This window comes from Hyla sarda, chromosome 2 (genome assembly GCF_029499605.1).
Source record: "Hyla sarda isolate aHylSar1 chromosome 2, aHylSar1.hap1, whole genome shotgun sequence".
NCBI lineage: Eukaryota > Metazoa > Chordata > Amphibia > Anura > Hylidae > Hyla > Hyla sarda.
In genome coordinates this window covers 494233076-494255628 of record NC_079190.1, presented here as the reverse complement: position 1 = coordinate 494255628, position 22553 = coordinate 494233076, and the positions used below count along the sequence as shown (strand labels likewise).

At 44.5% G+C, this 22553-nt stretch overlaps 1 protein-coding gene across 3 annotated transcripts in view; it reads left to right on the top strand.

Moving 5' to 3' along the window:
• DSCAM (DS cell adhesion molecule) overlaps nucleotides 1-22553 on the top strand; it is a 586110-nt gene that overhangs the window by 521968 nt on the left and 41589 nt on the right. For all 3 annotated transcript variants that reach the window (XM_056559695.1, XM_056559697.1, XM_056559696.1), the window contains 2 exons: nucleotides 6378-6575; nucleotides 13206-13508. In XM_056559695.1, the coding sequence (XP_056415670.1) occupies nucleotides 6378-6575; nucleotides 13206-13508 (501 nt within the window). The remainder of the gene's footprint in view (nucleotides 1-6377; nucleotides 6576-13205; nucleotides 13509-22553) is intronic.

Genomic DNA, 22553 nt, shown 5'->3' with positions numbered 1-22553 from the left:
CACATTAGAGAAAAAGTTGGCTCTACCTGTGTCTGTCTGGGGCTTACCCCCTTTCTCGACATTAAAAACACATGGACGCTTGACCAGGACAAAATGTAAAGGGGTATTCCACTAGAAAACATTTTTTTTAATCAACTGGTGCCAAAAAGCTAAACAGATTTATAAAAATGTTTTTTTGAGTGGAGTACCCCTTTAAATCCAAATGCCAAAATGCCCCCGAAACACCTTGGAATGCCCATCTAGTGTTCACTGTAGGTAGCAAAGATGTCATCATCCAATTTTATATTAAAGGGATATTCCAGGAAAAAACTTTATATATATATATATATATATATATATATATATATATATATATATATATCAACTGGCTCCAGAAAGTTAAACAGATTTGTAAATTACTTCTATTAAAAAATCTTAATCAGTACTTATGAGCTTCTGAAGTTAAGGTTGTTCTTTTCTGTCTCTCTGATGACACCTGTCTCGGGAAACGCCCAGTTTAGAAGAGGTTTGCTATGGGGATTTGCTTCTAAACTGGGCGTTTCCCGAGACAGGTGTCTTCATAGAAACAGAGAAGAAAAACCTTAACTTCAGAAGCTCATAAGTACTAAAAGGATTAAGATTTTTTAATAGAAGTAATTTACAAATCTGTTTAACTTTCTGGAGCCATTTGATATATGTAAAAAAAAAAGTTTTTTCCTGGATAATCCCTTTAAGCCAGACATGCATTTGAGCTATCTCTCAACCAAACATTCATTTGGATGGAATCTATCTTTCCCAATACCCTCATAAACATTCACTCTCGGCTAAGTGTGCATATAGTCACAACAGGAGAGGGTAGAGAATCACTGGTAGACACCGCTGGGGACAGAATATCCCCCAGAAAATAAAGGGATTGAGGAGGGTAAAATTTTACATGCCCAACGGTTCTCTCCACAACATCTACCGTTGGGAAAGAGTTGGAAGGCCACCATGTGCGTTAGATGATCAGCTGATCCCAGCAAAATTGGGGGTTTGGTTAACTTTGAGGATGAGGATTTGAAACTCTAACCTCTATGAACATTTACATAATGAAAATACTGAGCACAGAAAGCTGGAAACAGGAATTGGTAATGGGAACTTCTTAAAGGGGTATTCCTGGAATAAAAAAAACAGACCTCTTGCTGTTGGTCTCCAGGTTGGGTGCGTTTCTGCAGCTCAGTTCCATTGAAGTGAATGGAGCCAAGTTGTAATACCACACCCAAAGTGGAGACAAGGAGGGCGCTGTCTTTGAAAGAAAAAATGCCTGTTTTTTTTATTCCTGGTATACCCATTTAAAGGGGTTATTCAGGAATAGAAAAAGAGAGCTAATTTCTTTTAAAAACAGCTCCACGTCTGTCCCTAGGTTGGATGTGGTAATACAACTTGGCTCCATTCACGTCAATGAAAACTGAGCTGCAGAACCACACCCAACCTGGAGACAGACTTGGAGCGTTTAAAAAAAAAAAAGAAATTAGCTCAGTTTTTCCTGGATAACCCCTTCAATCTTACACTACCGGTACCCCCCGCAGAAGGTACCCCCCCCCCCCCAACCTAAAATAATTCCTGGTGAACAGAGCTTCAGGCCCTGGTAGAACAATTCTAACATCACATTCTTGCATTTACTGATAGCTGCTGGGACTGGCCATATAAAATGCATCTGTAAAGTCTGAACCTACGAGGATAAGTGCACCCATCCCCCGCCTTCTCATGAAAGCTTTAGTAATCCGCTAATTTAAAGCCTGGTAAATAATAATTGTTCCTGTATTCAGCTGGAATTCTCTTTAATAATGTATGGGGTTATTTTTCTCCAGTGTGGCGCGGTAGAAGTAATTGTTTGAGCGCCTGATAAAAAGTTAACCCTTTTACATACTCTTCACTACAACGATAACCCTTGTGATCGGATCCACTTCTGTTTTATCTGTCTGCTCATGTAAAATGCAGTGGCCACTACTGGCGGGAATGTGGTATTGCAGGATACCCTTTCAAATTAATGGAAGACCACTTTAATACAAGGTCTGGTTAAATACTCCAGGGGGAAAGCCACTTACTTAGTGTCTCTTCACTTTAGCTAATAAATGACATAGAGGGTTAGGGGTCATAAGAACAACCCCTTTTCCATGGGAAAAATGTACAAAGTACCTCTCCCTCACTAGGTGGCAGAGTGGAGGAAGCATTTTTTTTTCTTCTGGAAAAGAGCAACTTTAAAAAAAAAATAATATTTTTTTTACCGTATATACTCGAGTATAAGCCGAGTTTTTCAGTACGATTTTTCGTGCTGAAAACACCCCCCTCGGCTTATACTCGAGTGAACTCTCCGCCCTCAGTGGTCTTCAACCTGCGGACCTCCAGATGTTTCAAAACTATGACTCCCAGCATGCCCGGCATGCTGGGAGTTGTAGTTTTGAAACATCTGGAGGTCCGCAGGTTGAAGACCACTGTGGCCTTCGTCATCATCCAGCCCCCCGTTTTGTTTTGTACTCACCTCCCTTCGTGGGAAGGAAGGGTGAGCTGGTCCGGGCCATCTATGCTGCAGGGACCGTCCGGTGGGGAGGGATAGTCGTTCCGGGCTGTCCATCTTCACCGGGGGGGGGCCTCATCTCCGCGCTTCGCGCCCGGAATAGTGACGTTGCCTTGACGACGACGCACAGGGATGTTCATTCGCAGCCAGGTTTCAAAACTACAGCCAGGTCTCAAAACTACAACTACCAGCATGCTGGGAGTTGTAGTTTTGAAACATCTGGAGGTCCGCAGGTTGAAGACCACTGTTGACAGGCGGTGATGATGAAGGGGGGGGGGGGGTGGTATGATGACAGGTGGTGATGATGAAGGGGGTAGGGTGTGGGATGATGACAGGTGGTGATAATGAAGGGGGGAGGGTGTGGGATGATGACAGGTGGTGAAGATGAAGGGGGAAGGGTGTGGGATAATGACAGGGGGATGATGACAGGCGGTGATGATGAACGGGGGGTGGGTGGGATGATGACAGGCGGTGATGATGAAGGGGGCAGGGTGTGGGATGATGACAGGTGATGATGATGAAGGGGGAAGGGTGTGGGATGATGACAGGGGGATGATGACAGGCGGTGATGAAGGGGGGGATGATGACAGGGTAATGATGAAGGGGGGATGATGACATGCGGTGATGATGAAGGGGGGATGATGACAGGTGATGATGATGAGGGTGTTAATGACGGGGGTCTGGATGATGACGGGGGATGATGTATTTCCCACCCTAGGCTTATAGTCGAGTCAATAACTTTTCCTGGGTTTTTGGGGTGAAATTAGTGGCCTCAGCTTATATTCGGGTCGGCTTATACTCGAGTATATACAGTATTTATTTAAGAGTCGAGGTACGTGCTCTCAAGCCACCCAAGTGCAAGCAAAAGGTGCAAAACGCGTTCACACAAAAACCGTGCACAAGGATGTGATCCATCGCAAGCATACTTTGGCCTAAAAGACTCCATAAGCTCGTTTAAGTGTCCTCTAGAAGTCACACTACCCAACCATCAGAGGAAAAGCCATTACAATGTGTTAGCGCCCTGCTGACAGTTCCATGGTACTAGGATACTACTGGTTGTGTATGAAGCTTTATATGTGATTAGAGAAGAGTACATAATATACATTTGTTTACTTATATTAGTACACGCGTCATCATTACATATAGAGAAATCTTAAATAGATTTTCAAAATTAATGCCACACTTTCGGTTCAGAAAGCTTTCTTGACTTAAAGGAGTAGTCCAGTATTGAAAAACGTATCCCCTATCCTAAGGAAATTATATAAGTTTCAGATCGCGGGGGGGTCCGACCGCTGGGGCTCCCGTCAGATAGAGTGTGCCCCCTTGATACAGTGCTGTGGCAGAGCCGGAGATTGCTGAAGGCAGTGCTCCGCGTCTCCCATAGAGTTGTATTGAGGGGGCGTGTCAGCCGCCGCTTCGTGCGGTGTTCAACTCGCCCCCTTTCCGCGGACTGCCTGGGCCTTGTACGGGAGATCGCGGGGGTCCCAGCAGTTGGACCCCCCCGCGAGCTGAAACTTATCATCTATCCTTTGTGTGTGTACCTGAGGAGCAGGATTATTTCTTGCCATTACATAAATTGTATATGGTATTTTTGGCAGATTTTTGCTCTGCAGGCTTCATCTGTAATTTGCAGTTCTCCTAAAGCTGGTGGGCAGATCTCTCTCTCCTCCCCCTCTCCATAGACATGTAGACTTGCAGACGCAGGACAAAGCTGAGCTGATTTTCAGAGTGGAATATAGTTTCACAAGAGGGCGGGGGGGGGGGGGGGAGAACCCTGATAACAGGAGAAAGAAGCTTTTTTGTCTAATAAGATATATTACAAAGTTTCATATATTTGCTTTCACTATTCATCTATGCAAAGTTTGTTTAAATGATAGTGTCTGTTTAAGGGGGTTATCCAGGAATAGAAAAACAGATCTGCTATCTATCAAAAACCGCTCCCCGTCTATCTCCAGGTTGGGTGGGGTTCTGCAGCTCAGTTCCACTGAAGTGAATGGAGCCAAGTTCTAAAACCACACCCAACCTGGAGACAGACATGGAGCGGTTTTTGAAAGAAATTAGCTGTGTTTTTCTATTCCTGGATAATCCCTTTAAATTCTTATTTTTAGATACGCATTTATTTTTTCTATGTTTTTTTCTTTCTTTTTTTTTTTTTTTTTGGGAGAGGGAGGGTAGGGGGATGTAAAAAAAAAAGGCTAAATAAACACTGTGTAGGTTCTCCGGAGTCGCAGGACAACCCAGCAGGGTGTGGAGTATCACAATAGGATAATAGGGCAATTGTGGGGTAAAATAAAGCCATATTATACCTGTCGGCTCTGTTCGGCTCTGTCTAGCCAGGCTAAAAATATACAAGTCTCTGCAGCCGACTTGACATTTACAGACATGAGGGAATTCTCTGAGTGTCGGAGCAGAGAGGAGCACCTCAGGGAACGGATGACTGATGAGAAAGCCGCTGTGTACTATGTGTAGGCTTATAGATCAGGTATCGGGACAAAAAACACGGCGCTCAAGGATGCGGATGTTGTGCTTCTTGGCCTCTCGGGGATGTTTTTAAGATTATTTATTGTTTTCTTTACAAAAATTAAAAACAATTTTTTTAAGAAAATGTCTAGAGGCAAAGCAGGTAATGGAAACATAAAGCACTGTGATGCCCTCAGGGGACTTGACTGGAAATGGACCGGAATGGTGGGGTAGAATGCGAAATACTAGTGCTTCAAGACTTCTACCATTCTGTTTCATCTAGGTCTTGAAAAAAAGCTGAGTTACCACACAAACATGGCTGCCAGGTTACCGAAAATCTAGATCTCCAAGCTGTGAATGCGTCCTGGCAGCTCTGTGTGTCAGCTCGTATCGGCGGATAGTAGCCACAGTGTCTGCTCGTAGCAGATGCGCAGCGGGAAATCCGCCGGTACGAGCGGACCAACAGTACTCCCCGGCTGCATCAAGGAACTCGCTCTTGTGACTGCCGTCGGCACATCCACAGCGTGAAATATGCTCCGGATGCGCTGTGTTTGACCCTACCCTTAAAGGGGTACTCCGCCGATAAACATCTTATCCTCAATCCAAAGGATAGGAATAATATGTGTGATTTTGGGGGTCCCGTCGCTGGGGACCTGGAGATCTCCGGGCCGACAGCGGCGGCATCCGGAACGCAGAAGCTTGGATCTTCCATGTTCGTGACGTCATGCCATGCCATGTCCATTCATGTCTATGGGAGGGGGCGTGACGGCTACTGCGTAGCCGTCACGCCTCCTCCCATAGACATGAATGGAGGGGGCTTGGCAGCTGTAGTCGCCAGTCAAGCAGAGTTCGCTCCGTGCACAGATGACTGGGGTGCCGTGCCAGAGATCGCGGGGATCCCCGGTGGCAGGACCCCCGCAATCAGACATCTTATCCTCTATCCTTTGCATAGGGGATAAGATGTTTTTCGGAGTACCCCTTCAAAGGCAATGTCTCAATACGACAATCACTTCAAAGAAAGACAAACAAGTGACCAGTAAATATGGCTATGTGAAGTTTCGGCCTACCAGACATTTCTCCTCTAGCAGCCCCTACAGGGTGAATAGGGTATTACATGGCACCCCATCAAATTTAGATCTTGGCCTGGCCTAATACCTCAGTAGAGTAGACCATTTCTTTGAGTGGATCCTTTGGCTACTAAAAGGGGGTCAATAGACGAGACTAATCTTCTGTAAGGTCCATTTACCCCAAACCTATGGTAAAGTGTTGGACCTATAAAAGGCAGATGGGTCAGTCTGTAGCAGGTTAAAGTTAGGACTGTTTAGAATTAAATTTTTTTTTTATTCACATCCTTTTTTCCCATCCCTTTTCTTCGTTACAGATCCAACCACGAGGAAAAATGCAAAAGCCGGTCCGGCAGCCCGCAACAGATACGCCAGCCAGTGGACACTTAACAGACCCCACCCCACTATATCCGCACACACGTTAACAACAGACTGGAGGCTGCCAACACCGAGGGCTACTGGGTCAGTAGACAAGGAAAGCGACAGCTACAGTGTGAGCCCATCACAGGACACAGGTAAATTATTGTCTTTTTTACACCGCGAGGGAAACCGCACATGAGGACCACTCTGAGGACTGACGGCATACCGTATCTCCTCAAGGAGAACGCCAAGTTGGAGTTAGGAGTCTTATCTGGCCATGCAATGCTTCCTGGGGAAACAAGTATGCAAATGAGCTCTCTTTAAACTTGCTCGTTACTGCCACTTATTGGAAGTAATGTCCCTGTAAGCCCCTCAAAGAGCAAGTGCGCAAGTCCTTCAGAGTCAAGAGTCAAGAGTTCACTTCAGTGGGCATCAGTAAGTTGAGACTGCCTCTGCAACACTAATCCTAGTGTTACTTAATGAAGTCAGGACCCCCCCCCCCCCCAATTATCTGTGTACAGTGGTCCGTTCCAAAGATATTTGACCTGCTCCCATAGAGATAGCAGCAGTATACAGATAGAGCTGGAGGAGAGGTGTATAACTACAATATATTCTGATCCCATAGAGATAAAGCTGGTTTAGAGGCGTATAACTACTATCTATCCTGATCCCATAGTGATATTAGCAGTATACAGATAGAGCTGTAGGGGAGGTGTATAATTACAATATATCCTGATCCCATAGAGATAGCAGCAGTATACAGATAGAGCTGGAGGGGAGGTGTATAACTACTATATATCCTGATCCCATAAAGATAAAGCTGGTTTAGAGGCGTATAAGTACTATCTATCCTGATCCCATAGTGATATTAGCAGTATACAGATAGAGCTGGAGGGGAGGTGTATAATTACAATATATCCTGATCCCATAGAGATAGCAGCAGTATACAGATAGAGCTGGAGGGGAGGTGTATTACTACTATATATCCTGATCCCATAGTGATAGCAGCAGTATACAGATAGCGCTGGATTAGAGGTGTATAATTACTATATATCCTGATCCCATAGAGATAGCAGCAGTAGACAGATAGAGCTGGAGGGGAGGTGTATAACTACTATATATCCTGATAGCATAGAGATAGCAGCAGTATACAGATAGAGCTGGAGGGGTATAACTACTATATATCCTGATAGCATAGAGATAGCAGCAGTATACAGATAGAGCTGGAGTATAACTACTATATATCCTGATAGCATAGAGATAGCAGTATACAGATAGAGCTGGAGGGGAGGGGTATAACTACTATATATTCTGATACCGTAGAGATAGCAGCAGTATACAGATAGAGCTAGAGGGGAGGTGTATAACTACTATGAAACCTGATCCCATAGAGATAGTAGCAGCAGTATACAGATAGAGCTGGGAGAGGAGATGTATAACTACTATATATCCTGATAGCATAGAGATAGCAGCAGTATACCGATAGAGCTGGAGGGGAGGTGTATAACTATTATATATACTGATAGCATAGAGATAGCAGCAGTATACAGACAGAGCTAGAGGGGAGGTGTATAACTATTATATATACTGATTCCATAGAGATAGCAGCAGTATACAGAGGGTATGTGTCTTTATTATAGGGTGCTAGAGAAAGTGGGCAACCCCTTTAATGATCTCCTGACCTACTGACAGGACTTTCACCCCCCCCCATGCCCGTTTTATGCCATGGATTGTTAATGCCGCCTCTGTATAAGCCGGTAATAATCTGCAGACACAGAAATGTGCAGTTTTTTCTCGCTCTGCAGACGAGACGTTTTTCCCTCGGATTCCTCCAGTTGGTAAATCTGTTATATTGCGGTTCCCATGGTAACTTCATTTATCAGTCCCCTCCGACAAAACTAGATTAGAAAACTCTATTACCGTCAGACGCCAGATTATTTCTATGTGTCTAAATTGCTTTGTCCGCGATTTGATATTCGTGAAGGGGTCTGACCACATAAGGGGGGACTCCGCTGCAGACCGGCCCTGTGAATGTAAATGCGGAGCACCGAGGTGATTTCCCAATTGAAATACGGCCTAAGCCAATAAAAGGATTACAAGGAACAAGCATTGATTTTCTTGTAAGCTACTTACCAGATGAGAAATTGCCTTAATATTAGGGGAGGATGATAAAGCAATTAAAAATCGTATAGATTAAGAGGCCGTGTTTACTGCCGCGGCGGAGCGCTCCCGTATCGATCGTGTTATGCTGTTTACTTCCTCAAAGACCATGAAAGTACCCTGTGTTTTCATTAGGACCATGTTTTCCAACCGGTGTGCCTCCTGCTGTTGCAAAACTACAACTCGCAGCATGCCCGGACAGCCTAAGGCTGTCCGGGCATGCTGGGAGTTGTAGTTTTGCAACTCCCAGCATGGTGACTTTTTCTAGTGATATCATGGGGCACGGTATCCCTGTACGGTGACATCACGTTCTTCTTCTTGCACTGAATTACTATGTCATCACTTTGTACATTACCCTGTACTGTGACATCACTGTGTGTATTATCCCTGTACTGTGACATCACTGTGTGTATTATCCCTGTACTGTGACATCACTGTGCTTATTATCCCTGTACTGTGACATCACTGTGGGTATTATCCCTGTACTGTTACATCACTGTGTTTATTATCCCTGTACTGTGACATCACTGTGTGTATTATCCCTGTACTGTGACATCACTGTGTGTATTATCCCTGTACTGTGACATCACTGTGTGTATTATCCTTGTACTGTGACATCACTGTGCTTATTATCCCTGTACTGTGACATCACTGTGGGTATTATCCCTGTACTGTTACATCACTGTGTTTATTATCCCTGTACTGTGACATCACTGTGTGTATTATCCCTGTACTGTGACATCACTGTGTGTATTATCCCTGTACTGTGACATCACTGTGTGTATTATCCCTGTACTGTGACATCACTGTGTGTATTATCCCTGTACTGTGACATCACTGTATGTATTATCCCTGTACTGTGACATCACTGTGTGTATTATTCCTGTACTGTGACATCACTGTGTATTATTCCTGTACGGTGACATCACTGTGTGTATTATTCCTGTACTGTGACATCACTGTGTGTATTATTCCTGTACTGTGACATCACTGTGTGTATTATCCCTGTACTGTGACATCACTGTGTGTATTATCCCTGTACTGTGACATCACTGTGTGTATTATCCCTGTACTGTGACATCACTGTGTATATTATCCCTGTACTGTGACATCACTGAGTATATTATCCCTGTACTGTGACATCACTGTGTATATTATCCCTGTACTGTGACATCACTGTGTGTATTATCCCTGTACTGTGACATCACTATATATTATCCCTGTACTGTGACATCACTGTGTATATTATCCCTGTACGGTGACATCACTGTGTGTATTATCCCTGTACTGTGACATCACTGTGTATATTATCCCTGTACGGTGACATCACTATATATTATCCCTGTACTATGACATCACTGTGTGTATTATCCCTGTACTGTGACATCACTGTGTATATTATCCCTGTACTGTGACATCACTGTGTATTATCCCTGTACTGTGACATCACTGTGTATATTATCCTTGTACTGTGACATCCCTGTGTATTATCCCTGTACTGTGATATCATTGTATATTATCCCTGTACTGTGATATCATTGTATATTATCCCTGTACTGTGACATCACTGTGTATTATCTCTGTACTGTGATATCATTGTATATTATCCCTGTACTGTGACATCACTGTGTATTATCTCTGTACTGTGATATCACTGTGTATTATCCCTGTACTGTGACATCACTGTGTGTATTATCCCTGTACTGTGACATCACTGTGTGTATTATCCCTGTACTGTGACATCACTGTGTGTATTATCCCTGTACTGTGACATCACTGTGTATATTATCCCTGTACTGTGACATCACTGAGTATATTATCCCTGTACTGTGACATCACTGTGTATATTATCCCTGTACTGTGACATCACTGTGTGTATTATCCCTGTACTGTGACATCACTGTGTGTATTATCCCTGTACTGTGACATCACTATATATTATCCCTGTACTGTGACATCACTGTGTATATTATCCCTGTACGGTGACATCACTGTGTGTATTATCCCTGTACTGTGACATCACTGTGTATATTATCCCTGTACGGTGACATCACTATATATTATCCCTGTACTATGACATCACTGTGTGTATTATCCCTGTACTGTGACATCACTGTGTATATTATCCCTGTACTGTGACATCACTGTGTATTATCCCTGTACTGTGACATCACTGTGTATATTATCCTTGTACTGTGACATCCCTGTGTATTATCCCTGTACTGTGATATCATTGTATATTATCCCTGTACTGTGATATCATTGTATATTATCCCTGTACTGTGACATCACTGTGTATTATCTCTGTACTGTGATATCATTGTATATTATCCCTGTACTGTGACATCACTGTGTATTATCTCTGTACTGTGATATCACTGTGTATTATCCCTGTACTGTGACATCACTGTGTGTATTATCCCTGTACTGTGACATCACTGTGTGTATTATCCCTGTACTGTGACATCACTGTGTGTATTATCCCTGTACTGTGTCATTACTGTGTGTATTATCCCTGTACTGTGACATCACTGTGTGTATTATCCCTGTACTGTGACATCACTGTGTATTATCCCTGTACTGTGACATCACTGTGTATTATCCCTGTACTGTGACATCACTGGGTATATTATCCCTGTACTGTGACATCACTGTGTGTATTATCCCTGTACTGTGACATCACTGTGTATTATCCCTGTACTGTGACATCACTGTGTGTATTATCCCTGTACTGTGACATCACTGTGTGTATTATCCCTGTACTGTGACATCACTGTGTATTATTCCTGTACTGTGACATCACTGTGTATTATTCCTGTACTGTGACATCACTGTGTGTATTATCCCTGTACTGTGACATCACTGTGCGTATTATCCCTGTACTGTGACATCACTGTGCGTATTATCCCTGTACTGTGACATCACTGTGCGTATTATCCCTGTACTGTGACATCACTGTGTGTATTATCCCTGTACTGTGACATCACTGTGTGCATTATCCCTGTACTGTGACATCATATCCCTGTACTGTGACATCACTGTGTGTATTATCCCTGTACTGTGACATCACTGTGTGTATTATCCCTGTACTGTGACATCACTGTGTGTATTATCCCTGTACTGTGACATCACTGTGTGTATTATCCCTGTACTGTGACATCACTGTGTATATTATCCCTGTACGGTGACATCACTGTGTGTATTATTCCTGTACTGTGACATCACTGTGTGTATTATTCCTGTACTGTGACATCACTGTGTGTATTATTCCTGTACTGTGACATCACTGTGTGTATTATCCCTGTACTGTGACATCACTGTGTGTATTATCCCTGTACTGTGACATCACTGTGTGTATTATCCCTGTACTGTGACATCACTGTGTATATTATCCCTGTACTGTGACATCACTGTGTATATTATCCCTGTACTGTGACATCACTGTGTATATTATCCCTGTACTGTGACATCACTGTGTGTATTATCCCTGTACTGTGACATCACTGTGTGTATTATCCCTGTACTGTGACATCACTATATATTATCCCTGTACTGTGACATCACTGTGTATATTATCCCTGTACGGTGACATCACTGTGTGTATTATCCCTGTACTGTGACATCACTGTGTATATTATCCCTGTACGGTGACATCACTGTGTGTATTATTCCTGTACTGTGACATCACTGTGTGTATTATTCCTGTACTGTGACATCACTGTGTGTATTATCCCTGTACTGTGACATCACTGTGTATATTATCCCTGTACTGTGACATCACTGTGTATTATCCCTGTACTGTGACATCACTGTGTATATTATCCTTGTACTGTGACATCCCTGTGTATTATCCCTGTACTGTGATATCATTGTATATTATCCCTGTACTGTGATATCATTGTATATTATCCCTGTACTGTGATATCATTGTATATTATCTCTGTACTGTGATATCACTGTGTATTATCCCTGTACTGTGACATCACTGTGTGTATGATCCCTGTACTGTGACATCACTGTGTGTATTATCCCTGTACTGTGACATCACTGTGTGTATTATCCCTGTACTGTGACATCACTGTGTATTATCCCTGTACTGTGACATCACTGTGTATTATCCCTGTACTGTGACATCACTGTGTATTATCCCTGTACTGTGACATCACTGTGTATTATCTCTGTACTGTGATATCATTGTATATTATCCCTGTACTGTGACATCACTGTGTATTATCTCTGTATTGTGATATCACTGTGTGTATGATCCCTGTACTGTGACATCACTGTGTATTATCCCTGTACTGTGACATCACTGTGTATTATCCCTGTACTGTGACATCACTGTGTGTATTATCCCTGTACTGTGACATCACTGTGTATTATCCCTGTACTGTGTGACATCACTATGTATTATCCCTGTACTGTGACATCACTGTGTGTGTTATCCCATTTCTGTCAGATCACTGTGTGCATTATTCCTGCATGTAACATCATTACAATATGTCATTTTTTTCTTCTGGTGTCATTCTGTACATGGTGCCCTTCATTGGATGCATTTTTTCTGTGCTATGATGTCATAGTGTATATTATATCTGATTTCATTGCAACTTGTGTTTTTCTTCTAGACCGAGCAAGGAGCAGCATGGTCTCTACAGAAAGTGCCTCATCCACTTACGAAGAGCTGGCAAGAGCCTACGAGCACGCAAAGATGGAGGAGCAACTGAGACACGCCAAATTCACCATCACAGAATGCTTCATATCAGACACCTCCTCAGAGCAGCTGACTGCAGGGACTAATGAGTACACGGACAGTCTGACCTCTAGCACGCCATCAGAGTCCGGGATATGCAGATTTACTGCATCTCCCCCTAAACCTCTGGACGGTGGAAAGGTGCAAAATATGGCAGCTCCAAAGGCACATCGGCCAGGTAAGTGCGTGTGGGCATTCTTCAGGATTTAGTTACTTTAGGTTGACCCTTTAAAGGGTTACTCCATTTAGTTCCGAACGCTGTGTGCACTCTGCGGGGGTCGGCCACAACCCCTTGTGACGTCACACCACACCCCCTCAATGCAAGTCTATGGGACGGGGTGTGGTGGCTACGATACCCCCTCTCTTAGACTTGCATTGAGGGGGCGTGACGTGATGTCACAAGGGGGTGTGACCAACCCCGGACCATGCACACAGCGTTTGGAACTAATTGTTCTGAACGATGGCCAGTGGAGTACCCCTTTAACCACATGGCTTCCTGTCTTGGTGACCACCGGTGGAGTAAATGTAGGGAACTGCAGGTTCTGTCTGCTATACAATAGACTGCTTTTCCTTGATACACAGACTTTGAAAAGACTGGGCCTTGGTCTTTTCCGTCTTTCCTCTTGTTCTTACACCTGACATAGCACCATCCTCCACCCCATCACACCCTCTTAGCCTATGACATTCATTTGGTTGGGCATCTCCATACCGGTAGCTTCATAGCTGAAAGTTCGAGCCACCGTCCAACTGGGCCTAATGGAAGAGAAGATCTTCCATTGGGTCCAAGTTCTGGCCAAGTTTGTTAGAACCAGAACTTATGAGGCTCAACAGAGACTCCTCATTAGTATTTTCTCTGGTGGGTCCAATGTACATGTTTCAACACTGCTCCTGCTTCTCTATGTCCCCCGATCTCTTGAGATATTGCAAAGGACTATGGGTAATTTAAATGGGCACTCTCATTAAAACAAATTTTTCTATTGCACTCCTTATGGTATCAAAAAATCTTTCTAATGTTTAAAGAAAAATAATTACGTTTTCAATTCTTTACTTGCCACTAGGTGTCTCCCTATTTGTCCAGAGCTCATTTCCCCCCATCTCTTGCACAGACTTTGGACTCCTGCTGGCCTGGCAGAAGTCCAAAATGAGGAAATGCAGTCTGGAGTGCTGAGGGGCGGGGGGGGGGGGGGCAGCCTTAGCCAATCATAGCTCATCTCACACTGAACTTCTCTGGGCTGTGTGTAGCAGAGTGAGGGAGGAAGTTCTCCCCTGTATGGCTTCAGATGATGTCACGCCTGCTGGGGAACGCCCCTTCCCAGTCTGTGAATCCGACTGAGCAGAAAATACAGAGCAACATCAAGGTAGAAAACTAACAAATAATAAAAATAAAGGCAGGGGGAGGTTTATCATGATGGGGGCAGTGACCTGGGAGGATTATAACATTTAACAAGATTATGAGAGGTACTCTTTAAGGCATACTCATGCAATGAATTGTGTCTTAGGTAATATTTACATTATAATTGTGTCTTCCGGGGCATGTAAGATGCCGATGTGTTTGTACACAAATAGGTACAGGCACTATTGACTTCAATGGCCAAAATATAGTCATCTTATGACTACTATTCGGTAATTTTTCTAACATATACATGTTTTTACACTGACTCGAAAGAGTGATGTGTTAAAAAAAAAATCTATACATTTGGAAAAAGACCAAAGGTAGTCACTAGATGACTGTATTCAGTCATTGAAGTCAATGGGGCCCGTGATTGTCCTTGCATGTACACTTCAGCACCCCATTTTGATGTTTGTTAATGTATATGTCCCTCAGAAGCCGACCCTTCGTTGACAGTACTTAATGGCACTAGGAGCAGAGAAAAAAAACCTTCACCTCACTAGAAAGCGAGAAAAACATTTTTTCGTGCTTTCGGTACATGCCAGTACCAACTTGGAATCTATACCCTGTCATGGGGGCCATTCTCTAGTAATGGGGTATTCAAGCACATTTAGGGAATATTTGTAGTATCTAACTCAGTGGTCTAAAACTGTGGCCCTCCCAGATGTTTTAAAACTTCAACTCCCCGCATGCCCGGACAGCCAGCGGCTGTCCGGGCATGCTGGGAGTTGAAGTTTTAAAACATCTGGAGGGCCACAGTTTGAGACCATTGATATTAACTGGTGGGGATCCAACGCTTGGGAAAGCAGAGTCCTGTATTCTTTTTTGAGATTTGCAAATAGCTTCAGAATGTGACGTCAGAATGCAGGGGCGTAGCTAGAAATCACGGGGCCCCGATGCGAAAAATTGCCCGGGGCCCCCTACCACCTAACCACCCTCTTCCCCAATCCTGGACGACCCCTTACTTGGCTGCACAAAGATATCAGTGACTACAGTCAGGGGAATACACAACAATATAAGTGACTAACAGGCAGGGCCAAACAGACAAAACAGGCATTTAAGAATAAGCAGCCCATTTTTCTGGAGGGGGTCCAACTGCTGGGACCCCGACCAATCACCCAATCAGCTGTTGTAAAGCTATAACTCCCATCATGTCTGGAGAGCCTCAGGCATTATAGGAGTTTTAGTTTTTCAATAGCTGGAGAGTCACAGATTAGGGTACAACATCACCCATCATCACTGCGGAACTTACAAGTGACTCCAGCTCTGATGGGACAGTCAGGAGAAAACACAATGATATCAGTGACCTGAGTGACGTCTTCTCTGTTGTCTTTTCTTTTCTTCTTCATCTGGTCCAGACGTCAGGACTTCTTCCAGCTCCATCTTCTCAACAGAGTCTGACACCCGGACATAATAGGTTCTCACTTTGTCAGTAGATCCTCTGCATGAAGACAATAATCATTATTATTCTGCTAAATACTGCACCCCCTCAATATAAAACTACCGTCCACTGTACCTCTTGCATATAATACTGCCACCCACTGTACTCCCTGAATATAATACTGCCACCTCCTGTACCCCCTGAAAATAAAACTACCACCCACTGTACTCCTTGAATATAATACTGCCACCTACTGTACCCCCTGAATATAAAACTACCACCCACTGTACTCCTTGAATATAATACTGCCACCTACTGTACCCCCTGAATATAAAACTACCACCCATTGGACTCCTTGAATATAATACTGCCACACACTGTACCTCTTAAATATAAGGCTGCATTCACACCATGTTTTGTACGTATACTACGGTTTTAGGTCCGGTCCAAAACCGCATACGGGTCAAAACTGAGCCGACCGGATTCACTGTTTGACTATGGTCGGCTCATTAAAGTAAATGGAGTCACGGGCTGATCCGGCTGGGGTACGGGAGTGCCTGGTTTGCCCCTCCCCCCCGCCGGATCCGGCACCCGTATGTACAAAACGTGGTGTGAATGCAGCCTAATACTGCCACACACTGTGCCCCTGAATATAAACCTTCAAAAATAACCATGCTATACGCTGTACCCTCCCACACATCATACATGCATCTTGCTTACACACATCTATCATTCATATACACATCATTATACATACATACATCATACATACACACGCCACCTCCGGACCCCCCAAACACATGCATTATACATACATACATACACACAGATCATTCATACACATACATCATACATAAATACACCTGCCGCCTCCAGATCCCTCTGCATAATTAATCTCCACACATCATACATACATCCTTCTAGCTTACACACATCTCCACACATCATACATATACATCTTGCTTACACACATCATTCATACATCATACATACAGTACATACACACACATCATTCATACGCACGCCAACTCTGGGCCCCCCACACATGTATAATACATACACATCATTCATACACATACATCATACATAAACACATATCATACATACACCTGCTGCCTCCAGATCCCCCAACATAATACATGTCCACACATCATACATATATCCTTCTAGCTTACACACATCATACATACATCTTGCTTACACAACATCTATCATTCATACATCATACATACACACACATCATTGAAACACACGCTGCCTCCAGACCCCAACCCCCCCCTATGCATATATACATCGCGCTTACACCTACATACATACATTACATACATACACACATTCTACATACATATACATACACACAACATACATACACAAACGTAATAATACAAACATACATGATACATGTACTCACACATAACCCCCCCCCCTTCCCCCGGTCCTCGGCCTCCTCACCTGCATACGCCATGAGTTCAGGGTGATCCGGTCCCGGGAATCCAGCGTCGGAGGCAGCAGGCCGCACGGAAGCTTTAGTGGTGCGGGAGGTTGGGGTTGGGGTTCCGGGTTTTTATGGGTCTTAGTTCGGAGGGGGGGGGGGGGGCACTGCTGGGGGCCCCTACATAGACGGAAGGCAACCCCCCTGCCGGCAACCAAGAATATGTTGCCGCGGATGTTGGGGTCAGAGGCAGATAGGGAGCACCGGCTCCCATCTGCTTGCCAGCCTCCACGTCTTCCTCGGCGCCAGGAGCAAGAAGACGTTCATGCCTGCGTGGCGCACGTTTGCCTCCAGCAGCCAATCCGCTGCGGCAGGAGGAGGGGTAAGAGCGGCCGCAAACTTAAAGAAAAAAAAAAGAAGTTTTTAAACATTGCATTGAAGCAGACAGCCCACTGGACGGCCCGGCGTGCCCGATATCCAGCCCGGCCCTGGCTGCAGCATAGTAGCCTACGCCACTGTCAGAATGCACTAATCGGCTGCTCTGGCCTCTTCTTGTCAGGCCTGGCCAGAGCAGATGGCTAATCGCGCAGCCTGCATCACAGAATGGCCGGGCAGGGAGCACAGCATTCCCTTGCCCCGGGCCGCGGATATTCATTTGTATCGGTGTCTTAGAGACTCCTATACAAATGAATGAGGGGAGAACCGGCGGGCGGTCCGGATGGCTGGCATCAGCATGAGCACTTCTCTCTTTCTACTGCTTATACCTCTCCCTATACACCCATGAGCACTTCTCTCTTTCTACTGCTTATACCTCTCCCTATACATCCAAGCATTCTGCTCGCGTTTCCGGCTGCTCTATTACATTGCCTTCCTACCTTTAAGTCTTCTGAAATAATTTCTCCTAAATCCCTTTCCTCAGATACTGAGGTCAGGACTGTGTTAAATATTCTATATTCTGCCCAAGGGTTTTTACACCCCAGGTGCATTATCTTGCACTTATCCACATTAAATTTCAGTTGCCAGAGTTCTGACCATTCTTCTAGTTTGCCTAAATCCTTTTCCATTTGGCGGATCCCTCCAGGAACATCAACCCTGTTGCATATCTTTGTGTCATCAGGAAAAAGACCAATACCGAACCATCGAGAATATCACTATGAAGATATTAAACAAAATTGGTCCCAGTACAGATCCCTGAGGTCCCCACTGGTAACAACACCTTGCTCTGAATATTCCCCATTGACTACAACCCTCTGGGAGTCCAAGCTCAATGACTGTAGAATATTGATAAGTCTTCTATGTGGGACAGTGTCAGAAGCCTTACTAAAATCTAGATATGCGATGTCTACTGCCCCTCCGCCATCTATTATTTTAGTCACCCAATCAAAATAGCAATACGATTTGTTTGACATGATCTCCCTGAAGTAAACCCATGTTGTTTTTCATCTTGCAATCCATGGGATTTTAGATGTTCCACAATCCTATCCTTTAGTAGGGTTTCCATTAATTTCCCCATTATTGATGTCAGACTTACTGGCCTATAGTTGCTTGATTCCTCCCTACTACCTTTCTTATGAATGGGCACAAGTTATTTGTTGTTTCTTAGACTCTTAAAGGGGTACTCCACCCCTAGACATCTTATTTCCTATCCAAAGCATATGAGATACAATGTCTGATTGCTGGGGAACCGCCGCTGAGACCCCCCGCGATCTTCGTGCAGCACCCGGCATTCTGAATGTTATGTTCAGAACACTGGGTTTGGGCGGCCGTGGTTGTGATGGCTGCCATGCCCACTCCTATAGACATGAATGGAGGGGGCATGATATAACGTCACAAGGGGCATGGCATGATGTCACGACCATGCCCACCCAAACCCAGCATTCTGAACATAATGTTCAGAACGCCGGGTGCTGCACGAAGATCGTGGGACCCCCATGATCAGACATCTTTTCCCCTATCCTTTGGATAGGGGACACGATGTCTAGGGGGGGAGTACCTCTTTAAAGCCCATTACCACTATGGAATTCCACACAGAAATTCTGGTGTAGCAGCCTTCTATTGTTTTCAATGGGATTCTGCTGCACCAATTACACTGCAGAATTTCTGCTGCAGAATTTTCACCATGGAGATTCTGGGTCACCCCGAAAAAATGAACATGTTTATTCTGTCTGCAGAATTTTTCACTGACTGCGTTGTTGACGGCGCATGTCCTCGCTGTCTTCGAACCTATGGATTTTGGCAGCATGTCTTGCCATGGAATTACCCTTTAAACAGAGTTAGAAAGAGACACAGGTCTATGCAACCCTGCAGAGACAGTGGGCAGAACTCTATTAGCTGCCCTATCGGCATTTCAGAGGGGACATTTATTGGGTGCGACAGCTGGCACTGTTTCCTTTGCTAATAAGAATTCATGCAGAAGGCACAGTCCTGTTCGGAGACAGCATCCCTTTAAGAAGTGACTCTGCAGGTACCCAGCGTACTGTTTGTAGCGGATGTCACAGCGGGTATAGGCATTTCTTTATTTGCCCGCTCTCCTCTGTGTGTAAACAATGGGCAGAACCAAAGGGGGGACATTTTGTAGGCTCGCTCTATAAACAATCCGTCTGTTCCATTGTGCCGACACATGCGATTTTACCTGTCAGCGAGAGACATCCGGAAGCTTTGGGGTTTATTTTTAAACCTGAGGATTTTCATAACAAGAATATTGTGGAAACAAAAAAAAAAAAATCTGCCGCTTTATACTTGTCAGAAAACCAACCAACCATCAAATACTCAGACAAGCGGCATATTTAATGGCTTAACATCGGCCCACAACTTTCTTTCATAATATTCTATTTTTTTTTATTTTTTTTTATAGTTAGTCCAAAAAAGTGTCTACATTTTAATTTCATGCTTTTGTAATTCTAATTGTTCCTGGCAGACGCCTCCTATTACCCGTATCTTCTGACAGTATATTAATGGACCTGGAGCTGTACAGACGACTGGAGTAGAGTTAATTCTAATATTTTGTCTATTAATGCCCCCCGTTGTGGTTTATCTTAAAGAGAATGTGTCCTCAGAAAACTACCTATTGTTTAAGGCGCTTGTCCAGTGAAAAACAACTTATCCCCCATGCACAGGATAGAAGATAAGTGTCTAATCGCAGGTGATCTAACCATTTGGACCCCCCCCGCAATGTCTAAAATGGGGCCCGGCTCTCAGAGAGATCATGTGCTGTAGGTGACATGCGCACCAATTCCATAGGAGCTCCAAACTTAGTAGATAGAGATAACAATAAATGATGCTTACATATCAGCCCCCCCCCCCCCTCCCTGAAAGAATGGGTCACAGAGAAGGCCCAGACACCTTTCCCATTCGTGTCAGTGGGACAGCTCCTGTATATTGCTGTCTTTGGTCCATGGGTCCTGTTGTAAAGTATATCTCTAAGTGTTAAAAACAGCTCCGGCAAGATGACCGCTCCCGTACAAAAGTGTAAAAAAATGAATTAAAAAAAACATTACATTCAGAAAATAGAAATCGATTAGAAAAAAAGAACATGTCTCGGTATCGGCCTCTAATCCGTAAAAAATAAAACATCTAAATGATATACAGTGACCCCCCCCCCCCCCGACCTACGATCATTTCAACATACGATGGCCTCTCAGAGACCATCCCATGTTGAAGGCAGCATCAACATACGATGCTTTTGTATGTCTGGGCCATCGCACAAACGGCTATCCTGCAGCACAGACTGCTTCAGCTGCCACCGGATAGCCGTTTACGGTGCACCGTGTGGTCCGGTGAGTGTCACTCACCTGTCCCCGATGCTCCAGAACGTCCTTTTCGGGATCCCCTCCATCGCCGGCGCTCTCCTTCGTCGTCATCACGTCGCCGTGCACGCCGTCCCGTCATCCAATAGGAGTGGTGTGCGTAGCGACGTGATGACGGCGATGAAGAGCGACGATCCCAGGCAGCAGAGACGGTCCAGAGCGATGGGAACACCCTGAGGACGCTGCGACAGTGATGGAGGGCGTCATCCAGGGCAGCGGTGACGGTCCGGAGCGGCGGGGACAGGTGAGTATAACATCCTATTCTTTACATTGCACAGATCCCTCAACATACGATGGTTTCAACTAACGATCTTTCATTTGGAACGAATTACCATTGTATGTTGAGGGACCACTGTATTCCCATTAAAGTCCCCAAAGAGTGTAATGCTAAATGCACATAAAATCATACCATAAAGTGCCTAAATAACATTGCCATAGGATGCTCAAATAACTCCAAGTCAGTAAACTAAAGAACATAGCTGCATCTAGAGTAGCTGTGTTCATAGTGTGGGATTGGGGTCCCCAGTGGAGCCCACTTCAGAAGGGACCAATGATGTACCCCATGTCAGTGCCTTGCTCACACACTCCCAAAGGTTGACCCTGCCTGTATGGGCGTTCTTTGCCACGGTGCACGGCTATCCAAGATTGAAGGTTACTCCGATCCAGGCCATTGAACCCTTTGATTGTGTGATGGTCACATGATCAATAGAGTCTCCACCCTTTTATTGGATTACCAGGTTTCTCTGCGATGCATTTGAGAATAAGTTAACCTCTTGTAGAGTCAGATTTGGGGACCCAGAGAGGACCCGGGGGACTTCAGTACAATAAAGATGAGTTCAGACATGGCAGAATTTGGGGATCTTGGTGGAAATACACAATACAGTGATCCCTCAACTTACAATGGCCTCAACATACAAAAGTTTCAACATACAATGGTCTTTTCTGGACCATCGTAACTAGAAACCAGACTCACCATACAATGTACAGACAGCCCAGATCTGTGAAACGTGTCACAACTAGAGGAACTGACCAATCAAAATGGGTATTTTTCTGGTAAATCACCTGTATTACTGAAGTGCATGCACTGACTGGTGTCTGGTAGCGCCCCCTACAGTACATGGAGGAACTACAAGTTCTGTACTACTCCTTACCTGTGCCAGGGTTAGCTGCCCTTTTGGACACCAAGTAAGGGTGGCTCCATTTGGGACACTGTG